The 17,500-nt window shown below is 50.0% G+C and overlaps 1 protein-coding gene across 1 annotated transcript in view; it reads right to left on the minus strand.

Annotated features, from left to right (window-relative positions):
* Positions 1–16,757, minus strand: part of LOC128730250 (methylcytosine dioxygenase TET) — a 54,963-nt gene extending 38,206 nt beyond the window's left edge. The window contains exons 1-3 of the mRNA XM_053823289.1: positions 16,358–16,757; positions 15,931–16,287; positions 10,004–10,120 (exon numbers count right to left, since the gene is read on the minus strand). Coding sequence (XP_053679264.1) covers positions 10,004–10,120; positions 15,931–16,287; positions 16,358–16,757 — 874 coding nt within the window. The remainder of the gene's footprint in view (positions 1–10,003; positions 10,121–15,930; positions 16,288–16,357) is intronic.
* Between the last annotated feature and the right edge of the window lie 743 nt (positions 16,758–17,500).

Here is a 17,500-nt window from a genome sequence, read left to right on the forward strand (position 1 = left end):
CCGGCCCATTTAGGGCAAGCCCGGTTGATGGTGGCTGATTCGAGCGCCGTATTATTGCGTCCTAGCTCCCTAGAGATCACAAATTTGATGGCGCGTTGGAAAGGGCTTAGAGAGGTTGCTTTTTTACATCATTGTAAAACTTTGAATACCCTAAGGAGTGTTATATTTTTTGTTGGTTATTTTGTATTACAAATGCTCGTCTACTAGCCAAGCGCGCGGTCATACGATCCGAACAATATGAGAGTATTCTTTTCCACATCAAGCTCTGATGGTTAATTCAGTTGATGAGTATCGAGTGGTTTTGCTACAAAATATCGCAAGATTAATGACACACGACCGATTAGGCTTGAAATAAAAATCGTATTTAACGCTTGCCCGGAACCCCGGCAATGGCTTGCGATCGTTAGAAAAAGAAACACCTCCTATCCGTGGATCTATCCACCCGTCAGGCCGTCAAGCCGATCGAGCGATCTAGCGCTCTTCCACGCCATGACGAAACACGAAACCGTTGTCGTCTGTGAGGTGAATTTGAATATTTCATTCACCACCTGACAACGGCATGCGGCAATAAAGCCCTGCGTGTTGTGGCCATTGAACGCCAGCAGCCCATACGGTACGCGAGGCTGCCATTTGTCCTCGCGCGGCTCGATCGACGATTTGATACCGATGAATGAATATTTTTCATGAATGAAATCAACCCACCCGTGCATCGTTACGGTCGCCCGGGCGTAGGAGGTCTAACGCGATGCACATTTTAGTGCGGCAAAGTGTCCGGAAGCGTCAGCAGGGATGGTGAGGGTGATTTAATAAATTACACAACGGTACTCGGGCGGATTCGAAGGGCTCTCGGTTAACGCTCGGTTTGTAGGAAATTCACTCCCCGAGGGCTACACAGCGTCTGCCGAATGCAATCAGCTGCAACGGTGCCGTTTATGGTGACACTCTAGGATTCGCTTTGTGGCGGGACCTAAACGAGACCTTCAAGTGTTCGCGTACGTGGGTGCATTTGCTCATTCGAAAAGGGCTCGATGGTTGGCCTGAATTTCCTGCTCGTGCATAAGCACCCAGTCCTTGTGTTTGCTCACGCACATATGCAGATATGCAACGACCGATTGGGGGTTGAAACTTTCATCGGACATTCGATCAAGCATTTTTTGTGCGTGCGGACTCTAACGTGCCACGTGCGTAAACCCTTCGCCCGACGGGCGCCGGTTCATTGACGAGCCTCGAAGGTCTCGATGTAAATGAGCGGTTCGCTCGCTGGCGGCAGGTCGATTTCATTCACCAAAACGGGCTCCGATGGCTCCTCAACTGACACAACGGGTGACAGACAGGCAGCGGGCCCTTTCGCCGTTACGCAAGGCTTACGCGCGACGTATTGCGGCGCTGTTGCGTATGGTGTTTTTCATTCATAAAAACCACGGTGCGTCTGCAGGGCCGATGGTTGCGTGGGCGCCGGCGTAAGGGCTGCCGAGCAGCGAGACCTTAATACGACGCCTACGAGATAAAAGTAACGGCTAAATACATTGCAGCGGGAGGCTTGGTTTAGGCTCGACGGCCCGACTCACCTGACCACCGCCGGGGGTTGGTGCTTTTGCTTGGTGTTTTGATCAATGAACGGGTGCTTCTCGGTGTGTGTGTAAACGTTCTTCCACGCTTAATAACAACATTCGATGACATGCATTTGATGTCCTTGAATTCGACGTGCCGCCTACCTGCATGCAGCCGAGCCGTTCGAAACACCGAGGCCCTAAATCGGCGTGTTAGTACTCGCACGAATCGTTCGGGTTGATGGTGGAAAGTTTAAGCGTCGAGATGCAGATGGATCGAGCTCTGTGTTAACGTGGCAGTTCATTTACTGCACAAGACACTGGTGAACGGAGCCGCTCAAGGCAGGGAACTGGTTCGAGCCACTAGCCTGACTCGAATTGAGCAATGGAACCATAAATCTACGCCCGTTCCCGGTGCACGCTAATGAAGGAAATAGAAACCGCCAAGGGCTGCCTCGTGTTTTGAATGCGGATGGTGAGAGACCTTCATTTGTCAACCGTTCTTGGTGGCGCGTTTGATTGGTTCTTCGAGCGACTTAATGCGCATATCGCGTTCGAACCGATCGCGGTAATTAATCGAACACTTCGTCCTGTCGATGCTGTTGCAAGTACTGCAGCACGATGTATCATTGATTCTGACGGTTTTATCTCGCGTAATGGGCTACGTAATTGTTGCAGCCGTTTATTGCATGTCGATCATTCGACTTAAGGGCTTTAAGTATGGTTATTGATTCATGGCTGTTGATTTTGTGATTTATTGCCATTTGTTGACCATGTAACTCTATTTTGACGGAGCTTTCAAGTTCTAAAGAGACACTGCATTTGTTTCCGTAACTTTATGGCTTTTTGTCGCCATCAAGAGACTCATGTACGTAGTACTTTTTTGAAATTTTCCAAATGTAGTAGCTCAAAAATTACTTCTCAGGGATAATTTGTCCTGACATCGATACAACCCAATAAGCGATGAAAATTTACATTTTACAGAAACCATTTTGACTACAAAGTTTGCAGATCCAATCAAATCTTCGACATTATTCCCCGGTATGGCGCCAATCAACCGATGAAAGCAAGAAATTCGATTCCACGTGCTTGCTTTTCGTTTGGTCGACGACTTTTACCACGCACTTGGTGCACTGGAGAGAAACTTGTGCCTCAGAAATATGCCTCATTATAACCCGCTCTTTCGTGGCCGTCTTGCCACCAACCGCACCCATCTCCACCATTTCACAACGCGATCGGTAATTTAGGAAAGAAGTTCAACCTCACCGAAAATGGTCCGGATGATCCGGGCCTCGCTGTTTTTGGACGGAACCGCTTTCGGCCAACCGTCCAAGACTGCGCGGGCGTACGACGCCGTGCGTGTTTTTCGTCCGTGTTTCGAAAAGTGGCGTCGTGCAGACGCGTGCCTTAATCCACCATCCCGTGGTTTTTTGGCCGGTGGCGGCCATTTGCTTTTTTGCTCGCTGGCTCGTTCGAAAAGATGGCCACCGGAGCTGACCGGAAGGGCGCGCGCGTTCGGTGGTGGGAAAACAAAAAAAAAGGCACCATTTTCACCCAGGCCACGATCAATGGGAACCCTCTGTTGGGGTGTTTGCGTTGTTGGTTGTGCTACTGCGTGTGCGAGACGCGTGGCGCAACCGAACAGCGTCCCTTCGAACAATCGTAGCCCTTCCTACGCACTGGCGCTCGTTTTCGCTTCGACCTCGATGGAGCTTGGGGTTGAATCGAGCTGGGGAACGATTTCCATCTTGGTTGAGCCGTGTTTTACGTCCGCTCGGTGATGCTGGGCTGCCGGAGCCGACGGGTGACGTTGAATGACAAAACCCACGCGCTTCCGGCCGGAACGGCATCAATCGGATGCCAGAAATCCAGCAGCTAGTTGATCTACGGGCGCCAGTATTTTACGTAACGTTGGCTTGCTGTTGGGCCACTTCAATATGGAATCGATGTTCATTCGACGGTTTTGGCGGCGGTGCATGAATTTGAATTGTCGTTAGCATTGTAGCAAAATACTGTCACTTCGAAAGGCAACAGAGTGTCAACGGTGGACTGAGACATTCTTTCTTTTGTTTTACAACCATTGCCCATTGGAAGCTCATAAATGATGTCCTACGAACATCGTTTTGCCATAAACAGCTGCGCCTTCGTGTCAATTTTTAAACGACAGAGTGTATTAAACACTGTTTTGTATCCAAACCGCGCACACAGGAAGGATTCCGAAGCACTGCCCACAAGTGTGTTGCATTAATGGGGCGCTAAAATGGGCCAAGTTCCTAGGCAAGGCTTGCATTCGACGCACGTCCCGGTGCAGTGTAGCGCACCACGGAAAAGCGCGCAACGCGAAAGAAGCGATGCAATTTTAATGAGATTTGTAGTATGAATAAACTTTAATCCAATATGTACGTATCGGGTTGCACGCTCGAACGGGTGTGCAAAAAGGGGGCCGATGTTGGGTAAGGCAACGCGAAAGACCTCACACCGGCTTGCCGGTTCGAGGCGCAGAAAGTAGAAAACATATGTACTTACACGACCACGACCTGCTGGCGGACGGTCGATCGATCGAGTGATCGGAAATTAATACGCTCCACCAGATAACCTCACAACCGCCATCTCCATCGTAAAGGGGTAAAGTAAAACGAGAGACCAATACGTTTAGTGGGCACGCTGTTTGTATTGAAATTAATTGAATCAAAATTAAAATGTTTCCCGATAGTGCTCGTATGACCCGCAGATCGCGCGCTACATCGAAAGCCAATATAATGTGGGATTTGCGGGGTTTTTTTAAATAAATCGTTCCCCTTTCTGGGGTGTGCTGCACATACTCAAATGAGGTGTTGGTGCTTTTGTGTGTCTCCGAAGCGACGAGGCCTTGTTGCAGGACCTGCATGGCAAGCAAAGGTGTGATTTAATTGCACCTCGGTTTGTGGATACTTATTGAAACGTTACTGTAGTCGAGCGTAGGCATTAATTGATTCTAAATTATTTGCTCCGTTCCGTTTTATTAAGTTATGCACCTTTTTAGGGGAGAACATGTCAGATTCGCTATTTCATGCCGACTAATAGCTCGAATTGAGCGGTGTGCCTCGAAGAAAAATGCTTAAATACTTCATATTTGTAGCTCTGTGCGAAAAGCTGAAAATAGCTACTTTTCTGAACAAAACCCAAACTCAAATGGTTGAAAAAGCGACAACTTGCTCTTGTCACATGATGTCACCCACTCACACCGGCTCGGGAGTCGTAAAATGATATTTCGATTTCTTCCATAATTCCATTCAAATGAACGCTCTCCAACGAACCTCATGGCTATGGTTTTGAAAAGCCTTTGGCGAGGAGGGTAGAATGATAATTTGGATAGAAAACAACGCGAGGAGGATAACAAAACAAACAAACGCAACGCAGATGATCATCATCTTCATTAGTCAAGTGCAAGATCCGTGCGGCAGGCAAGGTCCCGAAGTGCGTGCGCATTTGAAGGAGTGCTTCAGCCAGTGCACCAGGCGCGCTTGGACGTCTATAAAACCGACTCCACGTCGCAGGGGCAGAGGCGAGCCCGGGACGCGAATAATTAATCTATAAAAACAATTCTTCCTCGTTTTGTTTATTTTTTCAATCAGCCGCTCATAAATATACTGTATCATTAGCATAATCTTGAGGACTTTATCGCCTTTATAATGCGATTAATACGTAGTTCCCATTTGATTTTACGGCCGTCGGATGTGGCGCTCGGCCAGGCTTCGCTAGCCATCGGCCGGATGCTTCGTGAACTGGTCGATGAAGGGGACATTTTGTGCTATTAACTATTTATCACTAGCTGAACATAAATATGGATCGAACTGTGCGCGTCTAGTGTGATGAATCTTTGCAAGGGGACCAGTAAACCTAGCAGAACGCTCGTGATTGTTGCTGATAAACGTGGCGAACATGTATTATTCAACCCTGCGCTCGATTCCGGACAAGCAAGCCTCCACACGGTCGGTTGTTTGTTAATTTATGTTTGTCCTAGTAATACTGGCTATTATTTCGGTCCGAGGATCACCTTTACGATCCGTCATAAACCTGATCATCGCGTAAATTTTTGACACTTTAGGGGCATCTTTCCTTTAACAACCGGCCCATTTTTGGGGATTGAATATTTTTCCAACCCGTCGGTACATCGGTACGGCCGACAAGCGATGCTCTCAAAGCGACCCAGTATTGCGGCAATAAATGTTGAACTGATAAATCTCGGGGTCGGCGACAAGTTTCGAAGCGAGGCGAGAAGGGGAATTCAATTTGACAAAAAAAAAAGCGTATAAAAATACACCGTGCAGCAGATTGCTACATCGTACCATTTTTGGTGTGATGAATAATATGATCCACTTAAGAGGAACGGCCGGATTTGTGACTTATACGCATGCTGGTAAAAATCCTTGTAATGATGAAACATTGGACATATTTATAGAGACTTAGTCCTACGCACCGAAACTCGCTCACTGCGGCCGTGCGCGCTAGGTATGGTCAAATTTGGTTTCAATGTTTCCCAGCCGGAAGAAACATGACTGAATGCGTGATGCACAACAACTGCGGTTCAAGCGAGAGCTGGCGCTCGTTGGTAATGAGTGCAGCGAAGAAGATGGCTGGGTCTTAGCGTGTGCGGGCTCATCCTTTGTGCGACCCGTTCGCTAATGGGACACTACACGACTCGGCCGTCACTTTCTTCTGCGCCTTGGCTTGGCTGTGTAACGTCAGGTACGCCAGTGTGGCGCCCCATCTGTTCGTTTGTGCCGTCATATCCGATCGGAAAATTAATCATATTCCACAAATTTCGGCTCATCTCACGCAGACGAGTGGAAAGTAGATGGATTACTTGGAATAAAGCTTTGAAAGCTCCGGGAATGGCTGCAAAACAGCTCACAATTATGGTGGATAATTTCTCTTCACACGTTGGCGGCTAATGCACGCACGTACGGATCGCAGGAACCTGCCGAGCCCCAGACGCGATCCACGCGAGCTAGGAAGCTCCAGCGTGCCTGGAACGGGACCGGTGGCGATCCGCGAACGGCTTGGGGGTTGAGGGAGCAAATTTATTCCCATTTTAATTTATGGTCGTTGACATTTGCCTTCAAATTTGTTCGACGTCGGATTGGAATCGGAATAGATAATCCTCCTTCGATACGGCTCACCCGCGGTCGGTTGGAACCTAATCTCTGCTTGCTTCACCTTCTCACATTTTCCTCTCGATTTGTGCCAGTTTCAGTGGGCCCGTTTGGCATCTAATCCATGCGAGCAACGATGACGGTTGCGCTTTCTAACGACACACACTCACACGGCCATCTTGGAATGGGAGCTTTGGAAACAGAATCTGTCGATTCTGGGTGTTGATAACTTTAACAACAAAAGTAGACCAATTTTATTTCGCTGTGTTGTGATTACATTTGCACTACCTGGGCGGATGTTTTTTTCCGTTTATCCATGATCGTAAACAGGGGCTGAGAAATTGTGGGAAAATTCCTAACCCAGCCCTGGCCGCGCCTCGGTCGTGCCCATTATGTGCATAAATCAATGCGTCTAAGATTTCATCAATACGCTTCATTTTGATTGTTTTATGCCCTCGGCTTTGCAGGTGATGTGTGACGACGTGCTAAGGCTGGGTGTGCGGGAATTATTCATGCTTACGTGTGAACGTCCGGCTATCGCGGTCGGTTGGCCGGATAGGACGATGAATTTTTAATAAGACATGATCATTATCACTCACTCCGAGAAGCCAATAAAGTCAGCCTATTGGTTTATTATTTCATTCATAAAACAAGCGTCATTTTCGTTCGGTGCCGGTGGAGCTTATCACCTGAAATGTGACCGAAACGGGGCTTAGTTTTGATGGCCGTTTGTGCCGTTGCCTTTGTTTTTGTTGATTTTTAGCAGCGAATGAGTCACGGTATCGTTTGCACTTCCAAACGATGTGATAAATTGAAGCTGTGAGGTTTGATGCGATTTTGAGAATAAGTAGTTAGTAGCTTTTTTTAAAATTCCAGCAAACTTTTCGATACATTTGTGCTGGCAAATAAACAAAACTGCATTAAAATTTTATGATCACAAATTGCCTTGATTGCGTATACATTCAACCGTTCCTGCAGCGTCTCCACACACAAAACGTAGTCGGTGGCGGGAAGAGTTTTATGATATTCACCCCACGCATTGATGTCTGCGCCCTCGCTCCAACCGGACCATTACGCTCAACGTTTGGCGCGCAAAAATCACTGCCTTTGCTGGGGATCATGTTGCCCCGGCTCGGGCATGACAGAATCTCCCATACAGCTCCAGCATCACCGTGTAACCGACAGAACCAACGCCGGTTTTGGCCATCAACCCGTCGTCAACCGGCTCGCGTTTCACCCGCGGTGCATCCTTGCAATCTCGGCGTTGCAGTTCCTAACGAACGGACGAGCAGACGGGCGCGAAAAAAAAACCCCTGATCAACGTCGTCTCGGGACGCAACCAAAACAGACCCACGAGGAGCCCCCAATCGGCCCAGGGACCCGACGGGAGCCCGGGCATGTTGCTACTGTTTGGGCGCAAAATGCGAGCTGGACGCCAACGCAGCTGGTCCTGATGCCCGGGGCGGTGCTAGTTTGCAACACAAAACCCCACGGGTGGACCCATAGGGTGCTCATTATGGGACGACGACTTCTCGTCCAGCTATCACACTTTGCGCCATCCGCCGTGGCTCGGTGGCGTATATTTACACTTTATTATTTTTATTCTTTGCAGTGAGCTTTTGAGCCAATCAAGCTGCCGGTTGCGTAGGGGCGAGGTCCGCGTCGGGATGATCCCTAACGAGCAGCAACATAACGCGCCGTTATGCTCGATGCGGCTCGGAACGTACCGGAAGTAGTTCAGTACGGTGGCGATGGTAGGAGACGAAAAAAAAATAAATAAAACGTGCAACACAACAACGTACATCCAGTCACTCGCCGAAGGAGACGATTTTCCCGCGTCATTCGCGCGTTTGGAAACGGCAGCGAGTACGTCGCGGGACAAGATTTATCCATTCATAAATCTCCTCTTTCCGTGAGGACCGCGGTTCTGGTGCGCCACTAAAACGGAACCGAGCATGACACGGCTGTGTCGGGCTGGTGGTTTAATAAAGTATCACCGTGCCCAGCCGTGAGGTGCGCGCGTAATTGGAAGCGCGGATTGTTTTGGCATCCAGTTGCGGCCCAGAACACGCGAGGGCACTTTGGCGCGAACCACCGGAGCGCATCCTTTTATTTTCGTAAGCGCGCGCGCGGAAAACAGTGGTTGCATTTTGCGCAGGATCACGCTACACCGCACAATGCTACTACATGTTTACATCTTTCCACGGGCCTGGTAGCGCGGGAACGGCGTCCGTGTCAACAGCGGATATTCTAGGTTCCGCTCCCGGGCTCGGTTTACGTTTTCGGACGATGGCAAGTGCCCGGCGTCGGGTATGGCGATGGCGTTTAATTAGCATATCAAATGGAAAATTCTTCAACCATGGTAAGGTGTACCATTTTTACGACCCCATCATAACAGTGACCCGACCGGTGGGGTGACGATTATTTACGATCCGATGAGCGATGCCGCGAGCGTCGGTGCGACGTTGAGCAGTGCAGCGCGAAAATGTGCACTTTCCGTCTCATTTGAAACTGCGTTCGCTAACCGCGGGAAATTGCCACGATGTGGCGGTAAAACTGCCGACGGTGAGTTTTGCTGACCGATCGGTCAGGGATACGTGATGGTTGAGATCGCTCAAGATCGGTTGGTTGTGAACGATTGCGAGCTTGCAAAATGATGCCGGTAGTGTGACTAATTTCAGTCATTTATTGCTTCTGGCTGCAAACTCGATTCGTTCTAGCATTTTTAAATGCTATAAAATAATGTGCACATTAGCTACTTCAAAAAGCTAACATCATTTGCATGTTGTTATATTGTTGAAGTTGTAAAAAAATGACTCTAGCGTGTAGAGTTTGATTACAAATTGCTCGAAAATAATCTTCTCAAAATGCCTGCTATCGCAACAAATTGTCGAATACTCGCGCGCAATATCAACTATTTGTGCGTTAAAGTGCTATATCTCCAGTTCGAAACATGATTCAAGCGCATCAGAGATCAATATTCTTCTGTTTGTTTATGTCGCCTCAAATGTCATTCATAACCAAACAAACATGGCGCTCAATGGAGGCGCATTGTACTTGACTTTTTGCATGAAGTGTCTTGCACAATTTCACGCAATCGGCGGGCTAAATTGAATAATTTGCCTGCAAAACTGACATATTTTTGTCAGAAGATTATTTTTCGCCAGAAAAGAAGCACTTTTTCTCTTCTTCGCTGCCTCTCTCGCGCAAATCAGCAGAACGTAACAGGCGTCATGGCGCGTCAGCCAGCGTGGCAGAGTCTGTTATTGTCGCCATCGCACAAAATGGCGCCCGCGAGTGTAATGGGTTCGCACTAACCTGTTCCGTTACTTCCAAACCACAAAGCGACCAGATCGTCACTCGGCGACGGATGATAATTACCATACAAATATGGGCTCGGGTAATCAAAGAGAAGCCGTTTGGAGGGTGACTCGCCTGCAAGAAGAAAGAAGGAGACGGGAGAGATGAGCGAGCGTTTGTGTGTGTGTGTACATGTGCGTGCGTATGTCGACCCTCGAAGCGCAATCGATGGTCACATTTGCGGCTTTTCGCGTCTCGGGTTTGTTTGTTTGCCCGAACCAAACATGTATCGAACGTGGCCAAATCGGGGACGATAAGCTGGGTTCGAAGAGACCGAACCGAAAATAAATAAACATGGCCGCTGCGAGCAGGGTCCTTCCTTCATTTTGTTTTCGCTGGCTGACGGATACGGCGCTTTCTTTCATGGCCAGAGGGAAATTAAGGTACATTCAACTCGCGTCCATGTCAAACGGGCCATGGTTCGTCGTTGGCCGAGCTCGAAAAAGGCCAGTTTGGCTAGATTACAATCCCGAATCGAAAATAAAACGTTCCCATCCAGAACGAACCCGGGGTGGAATAGATTTTCTTAATCATTCCGCGTCATTAAGAATCGCGTCCGGGTATTAAGAGCCATTGGCCTCCGGCTCCGGGCGGGTGGTTCGTTCCCGAATTTGGCTCGGTCGCCCGTGGCAACTTTTGGAGTCACCCCTGGACTAGCGATCCTCCATCAGGGCCCCGAGAAAGATGCCCTGTTGCGCGATAGGACGAAGACGGAGACCCGAGAAGGTACAGGAGGATTTCGAAGAAATACTTGTCTTTTCCAAATACAGCGAGCGTGGGTTTTCCGAGATGTTTTCAGACGTTTCCGATCGTTTACTGCTGCTTCGTATTGTTTCCCGTTTTTTTCTGTACTTTTTTTTTCGAAAGGAACGGCCATTTCTTCCACCGGCCATCGTTAACCATGACGGGCTGAAATCCGGCATCGCCTTTACACTTCGTGTGTGCGTGAGCGTTGTTTATAGTGCTCAATTTGACCAAGGTTCCGTTTTAGGAAGTGGTCGCTAATAATGCGCTACACTAATTCTATTTAGTGCTATTTCGAGCGTATTTGAGTCGCACGGGATCGCTTTCGGCCTGCGGGATGATGGATTTATTCTGTTTGCCCGCCAGGCCGGCGTCGACGGTCCTCCTTAAGTGGGCAAGGTTTTCCAGATTGACGAGGTGGATCAACTATTTTAAGCTCGACAAAAAACGAGTCTAAGGATGTTGTGTAATGAATACTACTACGTTGATGAACGTGTTTTTGGGAGATTTTTGAGCAGTTTTATACCAAACAAACTTAACGAAACATCGTAACCCAATGCTAAAGGATAAACATTCAGTTAAACTTCATGCCGACAAATCTTCAAAACGCCAAGTTTACTTTCCCTTAATCGAAACAGGCACACATCATAACCCGACCCAGACTTAAAAGCATCGAAATGGCATCTGTCCAGTGTCTTCGCGCCAGAACTGGCCGAGTAGCGTATCTGCGCTTTTAAAACGATCTCCCATTTCGTGGCTCGTGGCACAACCGAGCGCAGGCGGCAAGGTCAACCCTCGGCGCACCGATAATTCGCAATAAATAAATTAAAACACACTTAAGCAATCGGCGCGGCCTTCCCGCAGGCCCACGATTATCCTAATTAATACACTTGTTCGCTGTATTAATTTATTAGTGCCATCGTGCTGATTGCCGTCAGCTTAATGGTGCCTGTTTGGCGCCCATTCCCAGGGCGCCTGGTACGGCGCATTGTGCACCGCTCAGCGCATCCAGCGATATGATGGAAATCCCATTCCGCGCTATCAGTACATTTTCGCCAGGCGCGCCACGGCCAGTGATGGCGACGCCATCGCGACATCATCATCGCGACGTCATCCAACGCCGGACGGCCGTCGTCCGAGCGCGAAAGCCTTGACACCTTACCGCGAATCGACACGACGCGAAGGATAAGCAAGTGATCGCATGCAGCCCTGTCGTGTGACCGGGAAGCCCACAACTCGACGGACTCGAGCGCTCGATTTCCTTACCGCTGATCGAATTTCGTTTCAAATTTTCATTTACGCCACGCGGACAAGGTTCCACGCCATTATCGCGGTTGCGTCGCGCATCAAGCCCCATGAAGGCGAGTCCGGGTTATCCCTGGACCGCATTAAGTGGTGTGGTTGTGACGATGGCGAAACGCCATCGCCAAGTCGAGTCGCCGCAGCAAACGACCAGACGACAGGCAATCAAAATCGGAGCAAAATTCCTCTCGCTCGTCCGTTCGCACGCTCTACCCTTTTCACCCTTTTTCTCAGCCAAGACATAGCGAGACGCGAGCGAAGATTTGAGCGCAAAAAAAAGGGACACACAGAAACAAAATACGCATAAAATAAGTGCAAACGCGAAGCCATTGGCCCTGGGTAGAAACCACATCGTTGGCCGTCGTAGTCGGTGCGTTCGTCGTTACGCGACCAGGATCGATCAGGATCGCGTGGCCCCGGTCGAGGGAAATGTGCAGCTCGTTTGGTGATCGATCACTGGGCAGCAAGGGCAGCAAAGGGCACCCGAATGGCGGCTGGTTGGCGAAAGTGCGAAGCTCCGGACGCGAGACGGCGAAAAAGGGTTTGAGTTTGCGCGACGTCGCACGAGTCGCCCATGCCGGCGGCACGCCACGTTATTTGTATTTAAAATTTATTAACATTTATTTGTCACTTTTCTTGTCGTCGCACGAGCCGATGCCGTTGTCGTGCGTTGTCGCCAATAATTTAAAATCACGGCAGCTACGGCCAGGGTAGCTGAAATGCGAAAAACACTCGCGCAGACACGCCGCAATGCCATGCAATGCCACTGCTCGCAATATATTGCGAATCGTTGTACGGTGTTCTTGCGCTCGTTCGGTGGTTTGCTTCCGTACCCTAGTCTGCTGTTGGACTTTAGTGATGGGTGTAATTAATTTTACGGGATCTATAGCACTTAAGGGCATATGCATTTCTGCCTCCTAAAAAAGATCCATGCTATCTTTCACGATTATATATTCGTTTGATCAACATTACGATTGCAATTGTCATTTCCAAAAATTAGCAAATATTCCCCGATAACTAGGGGAACCTTTTTTTGTGCAAGAAGGCGTTCAAATTACGGCCTTTTCGTTTTACTGCTAGTGATTAATATGCACTCGTTAGCTCCCATCGAGACAAAGACAATTCAGAAGCCCAACCACCAATGCCGCCGTAGAACAGATCATTACCAGCAGCAACAGCAAAAACCCCGGCAAATGCCATTCCTACCCCGGGGAGTGTTTGTTTTTCCCGCTTTCCCCGATCCCATCCTCGTGCGCGATCGTCGCCTTTCGCCCGCCGTTTGCATCAATTTATACTTTATAGCCTTTTAAACCGCTGCTGTTTTACGAGACCAATTGACAAACAAGGAAGACAGTTTAACGTGCGTGAAAATAAATTACCCCGACATCTTTCGGGCTGACGTCGCTCGTCCGTCCCTCGGTCGCCCTTCCCCACGGGCGGAAGTGGATTCCACGTCAGGAACGGAACGGGGTGCGGAGGGACTCGCGTATTTATCGCTTTTACTGCACTTCCCGCAACCGGACGTCCCGAAGGTGGCCGTCATGGTGGGTGAAGGAAGCGAAATAGAAGGAGAAATTAAACCCTTCGGATTCTTGCGGGGTTCTTTTATTTGTCACTCTTGATTTCGATTGCCTGCAGACGACCGGGGGGAGGATGCGTTTTTTTTCGGTCTCTCTCTCTCTCTCTCTCTTCGCACTTACGGATGAATATTTTTGGTACAAGATTTCGGTCGGACCGTGCATAATTTATGGTCGCGTTGCTACGAAACTCGCCGGAACGAAGTGAGCTCGGCGCAAACGTTCGTGACATTGGACGCCGTTGGGCTGCAGTTTTGATGCACCAAAGTGCATTCGGGTGGACAACGGGACGGATTTAATGGATCAGCCGCTTGAGTAGGTTTCAAGGTTCGCAAACTTTTCGTAAGCCCTCGCTAGGCGCAGATATAAGCATCTCTTCATCGTCATTGCATTGTGCAACCCATTCCGAGGGTAAGCTAGTTAATCCCCGCAGTGGCACTGCTTATTCTAAACTTCGCTGCCGACACGTCAAGGGTTGCTTTGGAGCAGAAAAAGGACAAGCTGCTGCTGCTCAGCCGAGCCATTCCGGTTATCGGACAGTGTTCCTACACGAACTCTTTTGACGTTGGCAAGGCTGGCTGACTGGCTTGTTGGCTTGGTGGCTGGCCTCGGAGCAATAAATCAAAACCCATCTATGAGCAATTCCTCGCGATATCGAGAAAGGCGGCACCCTATCAGGGGCTGGCCGGGTCGGGTCGGAAAATTCGCGCACCACCCGTCCAGCGCGAATGCGCGTGTATGTGTAGGCCGGTGATCCACGAGCCAAACGGTCCCCGTGCCCATGTCTGTGGTTGCTAATAAATAATAAAAATCGAACGTCACTCGGCCGAATCTCGGCACGGGCCCGTCCAGGGTGGCCGGTGCAGTGCCATCGATGCAGGTTGCACGCGCCCGAGTGCAAAGAGAAAGAGCGATCGCGGAGCGAGGAAGCAATCTGCGGACGGCAGGGCTTACGGCGTCTGTCTGTAAAGCCCTTGCGGAGCCGGCGAAGGAGCCGAAACGTGTGTAAAATAAATAAAATAAAAAAAAAACGTGCCCCACGAAGAAATAAAACATTCGACGCGACATGCAATCAGCGCCAAGGATGCCAACGCATTCAACAGGTGACGAGTGTCTGGCGTGGCGTCTCCTGGCTGGCTGCGGTGTCCCCGCGAGTTGGCACGCGGGTCTCTGGCAGCAACAGGAAGCAGCAGGTCTCGCTGGTTGCCCGACAGTGCTCCCACCGGTGGAGGGGCATGAGTCGAAAAACATTGAAATTACATTAAATTATATAGACAAAATCGTGGGCAGCGATAATGCATTTCTTCAGCCTAGCGGCAGGCTGGCCATGGGTACTCGCCTGACTTGTGGCCCTACGCTACGCCCGGCAGCTTAGATAATGGCCGTGTCTCTTGTGCCCAAGCGAAAGGGCACAAATGCCATCCTGAGCTGGTGGAGCAGAAAAAAGAAACACACGCGCGCCAAATGGATCGCCTCTCAACGTGGGGCAAAGCAATCGCACCTGAGCGACTCGTGAAGATGCGAACACGCGACCAAACTCGATCCGTAGGTCGTGGAGACAAATCACTTAACCCCTTGTCCATTTGGTGTCGAAAAACGTCTGGACTCGCTCGAGACACCGACCACGTGCATCGTAGTTGCAGTGCAACAAATTGCCGGGCGTCTCGACGGTTCAATTAGACGCACGCTAATCGATCTCGATTTGGGATCGACCGCAGGGTGGCGATCTAACGAATCGCGAACACTCTTGGGGCGTTTGCCGTCGTCTAGTACCATCATCGTCACACGATCATCGACCCAGTTTCTGGCGCAGTGTTGGTGAAAAATTGTACCAACGGTTGGCTCGGACAAGTCTAAGCGAGAAGCGAGTTGGACGAGAAGCAAGACCAGCGTGGCTGAACAGCTGACAATCCGAGGGAGATCAACCCCCAAAGTGCAAGAGAGAGAGAGCGAGAGAGAGAGAGAAAGATAGCCAGAAGCGAACCAAGACGAGCGAGGCTTTAATTAAACGATAACGCTAATGGACTTAATGATAAAAGTGTCTAGTTTTATTAATAAATTTAGCGCAAATTGACGTGACGAAACGGCGCGAGCCCCATCCGAAAAGGCCGCAACCATCGTCGGAAGGCAACGCAGCGCACAATCAGAGAGCGATTTTAGCTCGCGTGCGGAAACTACGACACGCAGCCAAATCCCGACCCAGGAATGCCGCCGGCGGCACGCAAACCCTCGAACCCAATGGGTCTGTTGGAACCCACTTACCCTGGAGCTGGTTCGCTGCCGTTGTCGCCGCCGCTGTCGAGTATTCGGACGCCTTCTGGAGGTTCACCTTTGGTCGGGTTTTGGAGGATGTGGAAGAAGCGACCGAACCGTGGAAGGGAACCGCGAAGGATGCGGCACTATGTGCCTGGGAGTGGGACGAGGAAGCGATCGAGGTGGTGGTGGTGGTTTGGGAGGTGATGGAGGGAGAGGCCGTCGTTTGGTTCGCCACCGTGGACGCGGACGTAGACGACGAGTTCTCGAGCAATAGCTGCTGAACCTGCAGGATGTCGACGTACTCGTCGAGGCTGGCCGCTGGATGTGTCGCTCGTCCAGATGAGCTTTGGCCGGTGTTGGACGCTGTGAAGGATCGATGAGGATGGGTTGAGACTGAGCCTGAGACTGGAGAGAATCGTCATCCGAGACTTACGGCTCACTCCGAAGTTGTTGAACCCGGACGCGTACGTGCCACTGGACGATCCGTTGCAAAGCCCGGGAAATGACCCGTGACCGATGGTTCCGGTCGTTGTCGATGGTGACGGTACGGTACGGTTTTGGTGGTGTGGATGCTGAAGCTGTTGGTGATGTTGCTCCTGCAGCTGTTGCTGGTGTTGATGCGCGTGTAAATGCCCTTGGAATGCGCCCTGACCGGCGTCTAGGGCCGGAGAGCCGCCAAGCGTACCGTTGGACGTTGGTGGACGAGTTTCCACGGGGCCACCGACCGGCGAATGCACCTGGTGATGGTGCGCGTGATGATGCAGCGCGTTGAGACTGGCCGTTGCACTTGCACTTCCGTAGATGGGTTCGCTTTCGCGGCGCATAGCTAACATTTTTCTCTGCCGCCGTCGCACGGGACCGTACGGCGCGGGGAACACGAACACTGGGAGCGGGAAAAACTAAAAGAAACCAAACAAGGACAACGCGCGGAAACTGATAAACACTCCATTAGCACGTCGGACAATTAAATGATCCGGCACTGATCACCATGACGAAACTGGAAAGGAAGCGACCGGAACGCGAATTAAACCCTTTTCGAGGTTGGCTCAAGGAGCGACCGAGCCACATGCCATGGTTCACACTTTTTCACTGTTTTTTCAACCACACACACACACGCACATACACACACAATGCACGGTAGTGGCACTTTATCGGTTTCGTTAGGACACTGGAAGACTCGAATGCTTATTATACTTTAAGACGGTTAAACGGACTGGATTGGGCAAAATTAACTGCGATTGGCGTGAGCAGCGATTTCGGGAGATTGTTTCGCTCATCGGGCACATGCACACACGCATTCACGTACTCTGCTCTTCGTATTGCTAACCACACCTAAACGCACAGGCAGCACGTGAAACACAATCGTGGAAATTCACACTCAAATTACACGCCCGTACACCTGCAGCACTCGGAAAAGTCGTTAAGCAAAGAAATGGACGCACACTTAGCTAACAATGCAGCGGGATGTGGGGTGAGTTTACTGCAACGAGAAACAGGATAAAATTGTTAGCAAAAAGAAAAAAAAGAAACATTGAAATCCAAACATAGTTGCACGCTTTCGCATATAGTGAAGGTA

Source organism: Anopheles nili, chromosome 2, assembly GCF_943737925.1.
Source record: "Anopheles nili chromosome 2, idAnoNiliSN_F5_01, whole genome shotgun sequence".
Lineage (NCBI taxonomy): Eukaryota > Metazoa > Arthropoda > Insecta > Diptera > Culicidae > Anopheles > Anopheles nili.